At 43.5% G+C, this 13,452-nt stretch overlaps 1 protein-coding gene across 12 annotated transcripts in view; it reads left to right on the plus strand.

The window, feature by feature from the left end:
• dab2ipb (DAB2 interacting protein b) overlaps positions 1-13,452 on the plus strand; it is a 143,535-nt gene that overhangs the window by 53,532 nt on the left and 76,551 nt on the right. For 2 of the 12 annotated variants that reach the window (XM_035608495.2, XM_035608496.2), the window contains exon 1: positions 2,024-3,403. The exons of the other annotated variants lie outside the window; for them this stretch is intronic. In XM_035608495.2, the coding sequence (XP_035464388.1) occupies positions 3,280-3,403 (124 nt within the window). In that variant the 5' untranslated portion in view covers positions 2,024-3,279. Of the gene's footprint in view, positions 1-2,023; positions 3,404-13,452 lie in introns of those variants that run through there. 12 annotated transcript variants of the gene reach the window in all.

Genomic DNA, 13,452 nt, shown 5'->3' on the forward strand with positions numbered 1-13,452 from the left:
GCTTTGTGATTAAAAAAGGTCGAGTGGCCCCCACGCGCTTGTATGTGTGAATAACACCCGGTGTAGAGTCGTAGAGCGGCAACAGTTAACCAAATCATCGATTAGTAATCGACTACTAAATGAATTGCAAACTATTTTGATAATCGATCGATCGGTTCAAGTAGTTTTTATGAAAGCAAGTAAAAATTCTATGATATAGCGTCTAAAATGTGAGTATTTCCTAGTTTCTTTGCTCCTCTATGACAGTAAACTGAATATATTTTGTGGGTGGACAAAACAAATCATCATTTTGGGGGTTTGGGAAACACGACTGACATTTTTCACCATCTCATGACGCTCTATGGACCAAACAACTGATCGATTAATCAAGAAAATAATCGACAGATTTATCGATAATGAAAATAACCGCTAGTTGCAGCCCCTATTGAGTTGTAACTTAAATTTGTGTGTATTTATGTGACATTTCAATATGTATTGTATATCAATACATGTTAACAATGTCTCCACGGTGTTTCATGAAGTCAGCGGTAGCAATGTGAAGCCTTAAGGCCTTTTAGTTTACCTCTGCTGCCTGGCACGAGGCTTCTGACTCGCACCGGAGTGATATATATATATTAGTAGAACATGCGTACTAATGTTCCTTCTAAATACTCTCTGTGGACCCATGAAAACAGCCAACCCTAAGTTAGAGATTTACAGACATGTACAAACACTGCTGCATTCTTTCCCTGGGAGTTTATGGGCTGAGGTAATGACACACAACTCCACACAGCGTGTAGTGTTATGGTCCTCACTGCTCTCAAACAGCATCGGGTAGAATCACAGAGAACGACTGGGCAACCAGAGGAGAAGGACATGTGATGCAGTAGGAGAGCATGGCTGCTTTCACACATGCAGTGATGTCAGGAGGACGTTTTGCTCAAACTTCTCCGGAGGGCCTGTGTGTGAGAACGCAAATGTTTCCAGAACTCTTCCTGCCAGCCCCCTAGTAGAATATCCAGAAAATGTCTGAGTGAGCCCTTGTGAGAATTCAGCAGGAAGATCTCTGCAAATTATAGCGAACCGCCTTTATGTTCCAGAACTTTTCCTGCTGTTGTGAACGCATTTTGACCCGGACAATGTCCTCGCAGCGTTCTTCATATATGAATGGCAAACTCCGGAAAATGTCCAATTTTCCCAATCATTTACACTGTTGATGACTGAAAACCAAATTGAATACAGGCACAATCTATAGACCAAATAATTGAACTTTTGGGTACTGTTGGTGCTGATCTTTATTTGGTGACACCTTATTGTGCAGATTTCTTTTTGTTTTCGCCAAAGGTCACTTGTCAATTACAGTTTTTTTTTATCACTTCTGTTTTTGCATTTTCTCTTCTGTGGCTACTTTCTGAGTTTCTTTTGTACTTTATTTATCTCTCTTCAAACACAGTGTTTATAAGATACCAACTTCTTTGTTCTTCCTCTGTCGTATGTCCTAAATAAAACTTTATGACCACCAATTAAAATCCAGTTAATGGTAAACGGACTGCATTTATAACACAAGCACTTCTCTGGTCTACTTATGCTCAAAGCACTTTACACTGTACCTCTCGTTCACCCATTCACACACACACACACACACACACACACACACACACACACCATGATAATATAAGTTTTATTGAACTTTAAGCCACTCAATGGCCTTTATCAGCAGATGGAGTAATGATTAAAGTCAAGAGGAATCAAATGACTGCCATTTGAAATAATTTCTTATTTTGTTCATAAATATCGGAATTCTTCTTTCACGTTGGATGACTATATCGTTAAAAAGTCAGCCATCGGTTTCTATTGTGGAGAGAAGCCATGGGACAAACAGAACAACCACGTGGAACCGGCTGAATTCCTTATGCTGAAACTTCTGAGGAGTTTGATTGGTGCTAACATCCAGCTCCTATATTGTGTAACATTATTACCTCGGATTGTTGCCTATCAACATTTGAATTCATGTTTTTTATCACAAAAAACAATGGACACCAACAGTGCAATGCTCATGGTTTAATGGCTTCATGATACATGTTGTGGTAATATAATAAGTTCTCCCCAATAACGTCTGGCTTTTTCCATGACCGTTCATACATCATGATTCAAATCACAGTGGGAAGCAGCTGACATTGCTTAACCCCGGCGTGCTGACATATGCTGCGTCCCCGCAAATGTGCCTGCGCTTCATTGTGCCTCATTGTGTCTGGCTGTGGACCGAGGTCCCTCTGGCTGACCCGCTCAGTCGGAGCACTCTCTGATTGGCTCTTTGCCACTCTCAACAGCCCGTTTACATCTGTTTCTGATAGGCTGTCACTGCCTCCCATGCCTTCCCTGCCCTGGGAGGCAAATTAAAGTGGTTAAGTTGTAAAACCCGGAGCGTGATTGAGGCTGGACCAGGATTCACTGTCAGTGGGGGGTGGGGTGACATTTTTATAAGACGGACTTGTGTACTGCACCAGATCAAGTCTTATCTGTGAGGCTGTAACCGACTCCCTTTGATGGAGGGAAGTGGAACACTCTGTTGTCTGACGGCAGTCTTGGTAACTCCGTTCCGCCGAAGACCTTATCTCTGCACGTTTTCCACGCAGCCCAAACTTTTCTCCTGTTGTTCTCAACTACATGGCACACACACACACACACACACTCTGTACAACTGTCTGTCTGTTACACACACCCACACACACTCACACAGAGTCCCAGGAGTTGAAGATGGTGGTTTTGGATGTAGATAACTGTGTTAGAAGATGACTCGTTTACTGCTTTGTGAAACAAGAGGAACTCTCCTTCTGGGCTGTCTATAAAATTCCTCCAGTGCACTCTGGCACTGGGAACAGGAGCAGCTTTCCTGTCATTCAGGATACACACTCGCAGTGTATTCCGGACACCGTGCCTCTGGGATCTCGCTGTGGGAAACATTCGGGGGGGGGGAGTGTTCGAAGGTGGAGCAAAAGTCTGAGCTTGTAGGACGGGACACAAGTATTGAACTGAAGTGGATGGATGTTTTGATGGTTTAAACCCCACCAGTGGGGAATGGTTTCAAAGCTTGAGTGGATTCAATCCTGACACAACCCATTTGGACTTTAACTCTAGTGGAGGGGAGTGTTCGTCAGAGGACTCTCAAGTGAAGTTTGGATAACCTTGCCGGGGGGTTTTATCTGCACTGATACCAGACTCGAGAGGACTTGTCAGCCAGTGCCGCTGCTGAGGCACCTTGTTGTCGTTGGGACGTCGCTGTGTGGGAACTTCAGCACCATGGCCGGGGTCACCAGGAAGGGGTCTGGGAGACACTCGTACTACTACAGATTCCTGGGCAAGTCCCGACTGCAGCGTCAGCGGAGCCGGTCCCGCAGCCGCACCAGGCCGCCTGCCAGCAGGGGTAATAAAAATACTTCTACTGCTGAGGAAAGTTAAGCACGCAGCACTTTTCCGCCGTGTTTACACCACGAGACACGTGTACAGTAAAGTAATGTTGTTTTGTAGCGGCACTGAACAGACCTATGATCATTTTTGACATCGTCTGTGTTTCTGATTCTGGTTGGTAACCTCATATTTTTGGTGGTGATTGGGTTTTTAAAAAGTATTTAGACTTGTTAGTGTAGGCATCAGTTCTAAACAGCTTCACTGTTCCTACTTTATGAGAACCACTTTTATAATAGCATGCCCATGGCAACACTCCACTGTTGTCGATGTGTTTTTGCTCGTGCGTGTGTTCATGAGAAGCGGAGTGGTGATGACAGCTTGGCGTCACTATTCACAAGGAGACACTAGTCCCAAAATCACACCACCAACACCTGACTTCTCACAGCTCGGCGTCAACTTGCCGAGTCAGTAAGTTGATCAACTCTCTTTCTGGTCCTCGAGCAGCCCGTTGCCTCGCTTTGCTGCGTCCCTGCCTCCCGGTAGCCTGCTGCTGCTGCTCGCGGCTGCACTTCCTGCTGGAGGCAGTGTTTGTACTGCGAGGTCACCGGTGATAAGTCTGCCCCCCTGAGAAGTTGCTCTGAAATTCTTGAGCGTATTGATTTTTTTCTTTCTCCAAAGACAACTGTTTAAAAATGCCGAGGGTGATATTAAGCAGGAGTCTTGTTGCGTATCTGTTGCTCTCTTGGTCCGTGGATGTGATGCAAACCTTTTAGAAACCCATCAGTCTCACTTTCTCACACTTTTTCTTGTGAAACTGAACCTCGCGTTATCTTTTTTAAAAAACTAACTCGCAGTGTGAGTAAACGTAGATAGTAAGAGACTGACAAAACCAGTGTAAGTGCTCGACTGTGTGTAGTTGCCTGGCTTGTACGGCTTCACTGGGCTTCTCTCGCTGATGAAAGAGGAGCTTTGAAGTCTCTGCTCTGTATCATTCAGTTTTCAAAGGACTGCACGCACGCACGCACGCACGCACGCACGCACGCACGCACGCACGCACGCACGCACGCACGCACGCACGCACGCACGCACGCACGCACGCACGCACGCACGCACGCACGCACGCACGCACGCACGCACGCACGCACGCACGCACGCACGCACGCACGCACGCACGCACGCACGCACGCACGCACGCACGCACGCACGCACGCATTTCAGCTTTTGTACAAAGACGCACGCAAACACACACTCCCTTGATCTTTGCGACTAAGTGCGAGCTCCCCGCGACTTTTTTTTGCACATTGCCCATTAACACAATCGTGCACAGACGAGCACTGAGACACGTCTACGGCAGCAACTCTCCAGAGCGACACGGTCCCAAATTATCGGGTTTTTTTGCAGCAGAAAAATGTAACGGTTAACGTCGTACTTTGCGTGACCCTAAACTGGCGACTGTGTGTCAGTGTTTATCCGTGTGTTCTAGAGATCCGAATGAGCATCCATTGGCAGAGTTCATTAGATGACTGCCTTTCGCAATCACATGCCTCCAGAGAAATTATTATAATTCAATCAACGAATGATTATTGAAGCCGCACAGAATGTCAGAGCAGCTGTTTTTCGGATTTGTTTTTTTCCCCCTTTTTAGAGCAATATGCTGATATTCCTTTTGTATCGTTCCACATCTGTGACACAGAGCACCTTTTAAAAGGAATGCACGCTAATTGGGTCGAGTTGGAAAAGAAAAAGACATATTGTTTATGTTTTTGGAGTAGAGAAATCGGTTAGCCATTAGAAATGTTGCTCTCACTACAGTGGAAAGCAGTAACTGCATATACATGTTCACAGGAAACCAGGTTTCAGGGAAACAAGTCAGATTATACATGAAATCAGATAATAAATTCACGTGCTGTAGCCATTCATGAATTTTAAACTCAAAAGTAGGGGGCTATAATCAGTAATTTCATAGTAACAATAAATGTCATGTCTATGTGAATGGGGTCACTCAGAGTAGTGATGAACCCACAAAGAGTAATCACCTGACTCTGCAGCCCCCCCTCAGCTCTGACTGCAGCATCTGTCAGTTCACTGTTGGGGTTTTTTGTGGCCCTTTAAAGGGGCAGTAAGCGATTTTGGGGAAAGATTGTTTGTTTTGTACATTTTGCACAAGCAGTGTTGCGTGGGTCGGTACACACCATAAAAAAAAAGAAAGAAAAGATATTTAAATTTACAGAGCTAGGGCTGAGCCCAAAAACCAGACATAACTGAGAACTAGCGGACCGTGAGGAAATATTTGCAGAATTTTACAAAAAGTATTGGATTAAAGTCACTTACTGCCCCTTTTAGTTAACTATGTTGATTTCACCGCTTGTTTCCTTTGCCTCTGAGTGGCGAAAACATTGAGTAATATCAGTTTATTGTTACTTTCTTGCCAAGCACATACACCAATGTAATAGGACAACAAGAGTTATACATAATTAGGGCAAAGAAATTGAAATTTCAGGATTATGTAATCGCTGTTGAACTCAACAGGTTTCCTGTTAAGTTACAGTGGTTACTGTGGAAGACAGACAGTAACCTGATCAACATGATTTATATAGATTTTTCAGTTACTAAATTCACGAGTTTTGACAAAAACAGACCTTCCCATGTGGTGTCTCCAAGTTCTCACTGTATACATCGGTATATGTGATGTAGTAGTTATGTTGATATCTTTATTTATATTGCACTTCTCAAAACAAAGAAAAAAAAAACAACACATGAAAATAACATCCAACTATAAAACAAATAAAAGCTAGGATTAGGTCAAATCAGGAAATGCGGTACCATGAAAGTATATTTTCCGCTTTGATTTAAAGAAAACTACTCATCACTCAGCCGTCTGTACTTCCTTGACCATAAAATTATATACACAATGGTGAAAAAATGTAATCAGTATGTTCCCTCCCATCATATGTGTGTATGTTATCTCTAATTCATTCAAATGAGGTTTGCTAAGAAAAAAAAAAAAGAACTTCTCCTAATAAACAGTTCTGTGTGCCTGGAGCTTTAGGGTAAGAGGTTTTTTTTGTTTGCACCACAGGCCGGAACAGATCTGTGAGTTTATCTGGAGGAAGTCACTGGAGCCCCACTTGACGTATACACTGTCGCTGGGACGGATCAAGTGTCAGCGGTGTGAGCTCATGTGTTATTGTTTTCTGGGCACATGTGTCTATGCGTCATTATCGCCGTATGGAAAATCTTATATCAGCTTGGCCGACACCCCCCACTTCTTCCGTCGGGGTTGGTGACATTTGCATCCAAAATGACTGCTTATCTCAAAGGGGGATGGCAAATAGACGAGCAGAGAGGGAGGGAGAGCGTTGTTTGATCTGACTTGTTTCTGAATTGTCCCGTGACTGGAATACTTTTCAACTCATCTCTCTCTTCTTTTATCTGCACAGCCTTTGTATAACACAAAAGGTTTAAATTGTAAAGCACCTTCCGTGGGAAAGTTGTCATAACTCTATACTGCCGTAAACATTTACATCTCGGCGGAGACACTGTGGTGGAAAAATTCAGGAAAACGTGGATGCTGTTATCGAAGTAAAGTTTCTGTCCCATACTTCCTGCCTCGTGTTTGGCAGATTACTTGGCTGGAATCTGGCTGTCAGCACGCCTGCCATCATATCTTTTTTTGCGTGATATATCAGCGTTTATGCAAATGTTTGCGTTCATCATTCCTCTAAGTATTCCATCCAACTCCACTGTTCATTCCCTGGCAGGTCTTCTTTTCTCTTCCGTTGAACTGAGTTAATTCTAACTCACTTGGAAGCTGACAAAACATCCTCCAAACACCGTTTGACAAGTGTGTTGCAAAAGCGCACACACATTAATCTCAGTGTCCTTCTAGATTACACTAATTCCCCTTTCCTCCAAGACATTGCAGCCTCTTAACCTTCACTTAACCACAGTTTTAACTCTCCTAACCCTTATTCTTCCACTGACATCTAGTTTTGTACGCTAATAAGTAATCTCAAAAGAATATAGAATAGTTGGAGAGATGCGTATGAAGCTTGAGCTGCATACAGTAGATGACCATGTGATGATGTGCTCGACTATTTCGGACTGAGCCAGGCCCAGTGCTTTTCCCGTCCCCAGTCTGTATACTAAGCTAAGCTAAACTAACTGTGTGCTGTTCACATTGAACAGACAGAAGTGGTTTTGATCTTATTCTCTGAAACAAGTGTAATTCTCAAAACTCTTCCCTTGAATACTAACATAGAAAGGAATGAAGCGTTGGCGGATGAGGTTTGCTGCGGTAGTTGGTAAAACAAGTCAGGTCAAGTCTTTGTTCTGCTCATTATCAATGCACAATATCTTAAAGGAGCTTTATGAGTCCACATCAACAATGCTATCAGTATTTTAAAGGAAGGAAAAAACTGGAAGAAACTTTTATAGAGGAAGTTCAGTGGCCATCGGAACAAGAGGAAGACAATTGCAGAAGAACGGAACAATACTTCAACGGAACAAAAAAAAAACTGTAGGATTATAGTCCTAACTTTGTTATAACAAGGTCGATATAATGAGTCCTCTGAAATATTTCTTAAGAGTTGAGCCTAATTAAAGTGATTTGCACGAAAAAGGAGGATGTGTCAAGTCATTTAGAACCTTTTGCTACACTGGCACTGACAGATGTAGGTCCCGACTCTGGGGCTGTTCCAGTAAGTGCCCACAGAAGCACAGAAGCAGTAACTGGAGCAAAGGAACAACTGAGGGAAACCATTAAATATAACAGTAACAGTAACAGTAAAGAAAGGACAGACTGCCAGCAGCTTGCATCAAGGTGTTTGAACTACTCCATAACAACTCAGTTATGAATTACCACCAACAGTTATTGCACATAATCATGTCCTCAATGGGTCATTACCCAGAAACACTTCTGATCTGCAGTGGAACTATGTCATGCTTTTTTTTTTCAGGCTGTTAATTGTGTAGTCAGATTTTTTTGTCTCCCCGTGTATGTGCGTGTGTGTGTGTGTGTGTGGGGGTGTGTGTGTGTGTGTGTATGTGTGTGTGCTGACGGGAAGTGATGACAGGATTCAGACCGATAGATGGGAAACACGGGGCACAAGAACACGGACAAACGTGATGACTCAGTTTCCGATGCCTAAGTCACATTTTACGCCTGAACACAGAGAAGCTGGAAACGAGTCTCTATTAATTATTCATGTATCAAAGAGTTGATATCCTACTTCAGACTGTAACGTCAATGAAATTGCTTTGTCTGTTTTCTCTAAAGCCTTTTAAACAGTTTTTTGTTTTTTTTTGCCGTAGGAACCTCTCTTGTTTCAGTGAAGACTTGTCGACCTCATTCTTTGATAATTTTGACTTAATTTTCAGCACATACAATCAGGCCAAAAGGCAGGAGCGTATGTGAAATAAAACCGTAGCAAGGAAAGAGTTTCCGCTCTATACTTTGTCAGCTCTGTATTACAGGATGAGAAGTGAAAATGTAATCAGTTTGCCTTTGAGATCATATAATGGGAAGCAGAGACATGAGACGGAGGGCAGGGGCGGTTAATAAAGCAATAGAGCAATGGAGCGGAACTGGCAAGAACTCCCCGCGTCAACTCAAAGTTTAACCCGGGATTACTTTCTGATCTTGGTCTCGTTCCTGGGGCCTTGTGTCCTTGTCTACCCTCTTTTCCCCCCTCAGCCTGGTGAATGGTGGAGTTGGGCCAGATGACTCGGTGCTTCTGAGCACCAAAAAGAAGTCCAATAACAGGGGGACAGGTGCAGGCTAATGCCCCTTAATCCATGTATATCCAGTCAGATTACTAGCCCCGAGCCAGGGAGCAGTTCTGGGGAAAGAGCTGTAGAACTATAGAAGATTTAAGGGCCATAGTTCGTCCCGACAGCAGCCTGTCAATGTCCAGACGACGGTGTGTGAAATCAAACATTTTTTTGTTTTCATATGCACTCTATAATTGGGGCCCAAATTGAAATTTTAAGAAATGCACCCTCGGCAGCTCTTACAAAACCAGATCCATAACATGAGATATCAACAATAATGCTATCATTTAAAAAAAAAGTGTATCTGTGTGTGTGCAAGTAGAGATTATTGAAGTCGGCATTGCAGGAATGTTGCTGCCGTGTCGCCCTCTGCACAAACACAAACTTCCTCCCTCTGCAGCCCGCTCCTCTCCTCCTCTCCTCCTCTTCCTCTTCCAGCCCTCTCCTCTGCCTTCCTAAAACACGCTGCAGACAAAGGCATGCGTGTGCCAAACTAAACACGGAGCAGAGGCACACTCTCTCTGGTTGTGACTTGAAAATGGCTGAATATTGTGTTTTGGAAAAAAAGAAAAAGAAAAAGTCCCGCTCTGGCCAGATGTGGGATGCAGTGCTGCTTGACGCTTCCTGTATATCTGTACTTTCACACTGCTGGTCGGTGTTCCGCGGACTCGAGAGGCTGCTTCCATTTTCTATTTTGAGGCATTGATATCTCATCCCAGCATTATTTCAGGCTGCTGAGGATGTATGTTGTGTTATCAAGCCTAAATCGATGGAAGTTACCTTAAAGTTATGTGAAATGATGAAATTACTCATTCTTTTTTCACTGCCTCGCGGCGGCCGAGTCGGAGACAGAGCAGCACCTCGTTATTGCCCTATCATCTCCGCGCTGAGTAAATATCGCATCTCTGGGGTCAAAAGTCCAGCGCCGTCCTCACAGTTTAGTGTTAACACACAATAGTCTCTTTGTAGACACACACAAGGAAACACTCTCCGTCTCTCTCACACACACACACACACACACACACGTGTTCACTAAACCAAACAGCCTGTCAGTTCGAACCTGTGCACACAGACAGCACGTGGGTGGGCCTCCACTGCCACAGTACCTCCATTACAGGGATCACTGTTCAGCTGGGAGACTGATAGACCGCTAATGAGGCCGTGTGACAAATGAAATAAGGAAAAAAATAAGTAAGAAAAAAAAAGTTCTTTCTGACGTGATTGACAATAATTCATGCGTTGTGTTCCAGAGCTCTATTACATCAGTGAGCCGAGACAAGTTCTAGCTGTCGTGTACTTGAGAGGGGAACAGAGAAGTGATGCTTTTGCGAGGGAGGGAGGAGGATGAGAGGGGGTGTGGACCTTGAGAAGATAGTCCTCCTCCAAGTAGACAGAACACAGTAAACAGCCTGACGGCCTGTGATGTGTGTGTGTGTGTGTGTGTGTTTGAATTTTCCTCTGCTTTTTTCTCCCCTACCTGTCATAACACCAGAACTCTGCATTCTCTTGGAGGCGATTTTTCAGCCCTGAAGGCAAAAGACTTCTTGAAATGCCGACACGTGCTGCTCTTGATAACAGGATCCTGTACTCACAGTCTGTGCATTAGCTCAAAGCGCACAGTTTGGATTAGTCGTTGTAAATATGCATTCGCATAATACACGTTTATGCGTTGGTGTTTAATACCTGTCTTCTGTTGAATGACCAGCAGACGGCGACTCCACTGGTTCAGTTTCTATAGAAGTCTATATGAAAATGACTCCACTTCTCAATTGATTTATAACGTCAGTAAACATTTTTCCTGAGGAGTTTAAGAGTTTCATGTTTCTCAATTAACAGTTGTAAAAAAAGGTAATTTAAATTGTTTTTAGCAACAACAACAACAAAAAGGCTCAGTTGGATACGTTTAACTAGCGGATAATGTAGTTTTTGTCTGCTGCAATTGAAACTGAAATTTTTAAAATGATTTAAGAAATATAGAAGCAATCAGTCCCAACAGGGAAGTTGTATAAAATACAACAACTTGTTTATAACAACCTTTGTGAAATCGTGTAGCCTCTTGGCACACAGCAAGCTCCACAAGTGATATTAAATCACAATGCAAACCACTTCAGGCCAAAAAACAACGTGTGTTTTAGGTACCATTAGTGTCATTTTCGTAAGTATATCTACACATTGTGTCACGACCTGACTCTTTAGGCCATGACAAAACAAGCAGCAAATCATTTAAACAATGAAATCCAATTTTATTTCACAACTCAAACAACCAAAATCTCCACTAACTAGTCTAGAGCGATGGATGGATAGATAGATTACTTTCAGATCCGAAGGAGTAACTCCACCCCCGGGAACTTACTGCTCTATACCTTCAAGACTTAACACAAAACAGGAAGGCAACACAAGAACAGTTTCTCATCCACTTGGCTGTTTTATTTTTCTTAGATAAACTAAAATCTGGATTGAGTTTCCATATTACTTTAGCGCAATAGCCTCATTAACACAGGCAGGCATATAAACACTAGATGATGAAAGAGCAAACTTGCAACCACTGGTTTAACTTGCATATACTAATTAAATCTCCAGATTTAAAAAATCAGTGCCGACAAGACCCCCCCCCCCCCATAAAACATCAACATGTGGCTTTTAAGCTTTGGTTTATCTCAAAATGAATGAACAACATACAGTTCGCAATTAGAGCTTAAGATGTGCTGGTGAGTTCGTTTAGATAGAGTCAAGCTCTTTATGCCAAGCTACTGCTGTGCGCCAGACATGCGTAGCTTCAGACATACTGTGAGTTGCGAGAGAGGCTGTCAACCTTTTTCCTGTAACTCTCAGCAAGGTGAATATTTTCCACAAACGTTCAAATGATTCCTTTAATATTCAGTCCTGTTTAGGTTCACATAGGGATTCCTTAGCTCCCAGGCTGCACTGATTCTACCTCTTTTGGCCAGAACAGGAGACACACATGACATGTAAGTAACAATCTCTGTCTACACTATGCAGCGTTGGGCGCCCACAGGCCCTTCCAGGGTCCCATCAACCAACTGTGAGGTGGATGGAAACAGGAGGGGTTGCTCAGTTTGTGAGTAGAGCAATCGCCCTGAAGAGGTTTTCACAGGAGTGTGTAAGGTTAGAGAAGAAAGGGAGGAAAGGAAGAAAGGTGTAATGAAGAGGCAATGACAGACGAGAATTCCATTCGATATGACGCAGGAGATGAAACCACAGGTTAGAAGGGGAATAATAATCGGAGCGCACGAGGATGGAAGAAAGTGGACTGGTGAAGGGGGAACGAGAATGACACGTTATCATAAGGTAGAGAAGTTGGAGAACGAGGAGAAGAGGAAGGTCAAAATAATATTGTGCGAATATGCGTCCCCTTTTGACAAAACGGCTGTTGCGTGCGCAACCATTTCTTGACCTTTTGAAGGGACCTTACAAACGCAGCCTTGCATGCTAGATGCTCCCACATACACATTCACACACACACACACACACACACGCTACTCACAGCCCTCGACATGAGAAGTGTTAACAATCTCAGACCAGCCACCACATGTAGTACAAAAACACTTTGATGATTTCCTGCAGGATTCATGTTGGAATTTGTTTTTTAATTTAGTTTTATTGAGCGTCTGCTCGCCATTTGATGTTGGTAAGGGGGCGGGGGGTAACAGTCAGACACACTAGTTGGGTTAGGGTTAGCAAGCTGAATTTTTCCACGCATCTGTAGAGAAGCGTTAGAAGCACGCAGTGAAAACGTGCGGAAGCATGCACTGCAGTTCCACACAGCAATTAGTTCACAACTAAGTGATGGTGTGTCTGTGTGTGTGTGTGTGTGTGTGCGCGCGTGCGTGTGTGTGTGTGTGTGTGTGTGTGTGTGTGTGTGTGTGTGTGTGTGTGTGTGTGTGTGTGTGTGTGTGTGTGTGTGTGTGTGTGTGTGAGCGCTCGTGGCAGCCAGCTGTGTACAAGTGGGGAGATTTCCGTTAAGAAATTAAGCAGACTGGAGGGGTGAATCCAACGAGGTGGAGCGCGGAGATAATTTGTGACAACAGAAACTCACACTGCTGACTAAAATCTCATCAACACTTATTTCCTCATGAATGGCTTTCAGATTTTAACAGGATTAAATTCACTCGTCGTCATGGCAGCAGATATTTCCCTAACACCACATTTGACTGGTACAATGAGGAAGGGACAGGGGAGTATCTTTTGTCTTTGTCTTCTAATAAACATTCCCTGATAGGAGATTGGACAGATTTCCATGCGCCGTCATCACCACAGCATTTATTTTCCCAA

Source organism: Scophthalmus maximus, chromosome 20 (assembly GCF_022379125.1).
Source record: "Scophthalmus maximus strain ysfricsl-2021 chromosome 20, ASM2237912v1, whole genome shotgun sequence".
Classification (NCBI taxonomy): Eukaryota; Metazoa; Chordata; class Actinopteri; order Pleuronectiformes; family Scophthalmidae; genus Scophthalmus; species Scophthalmus maximus.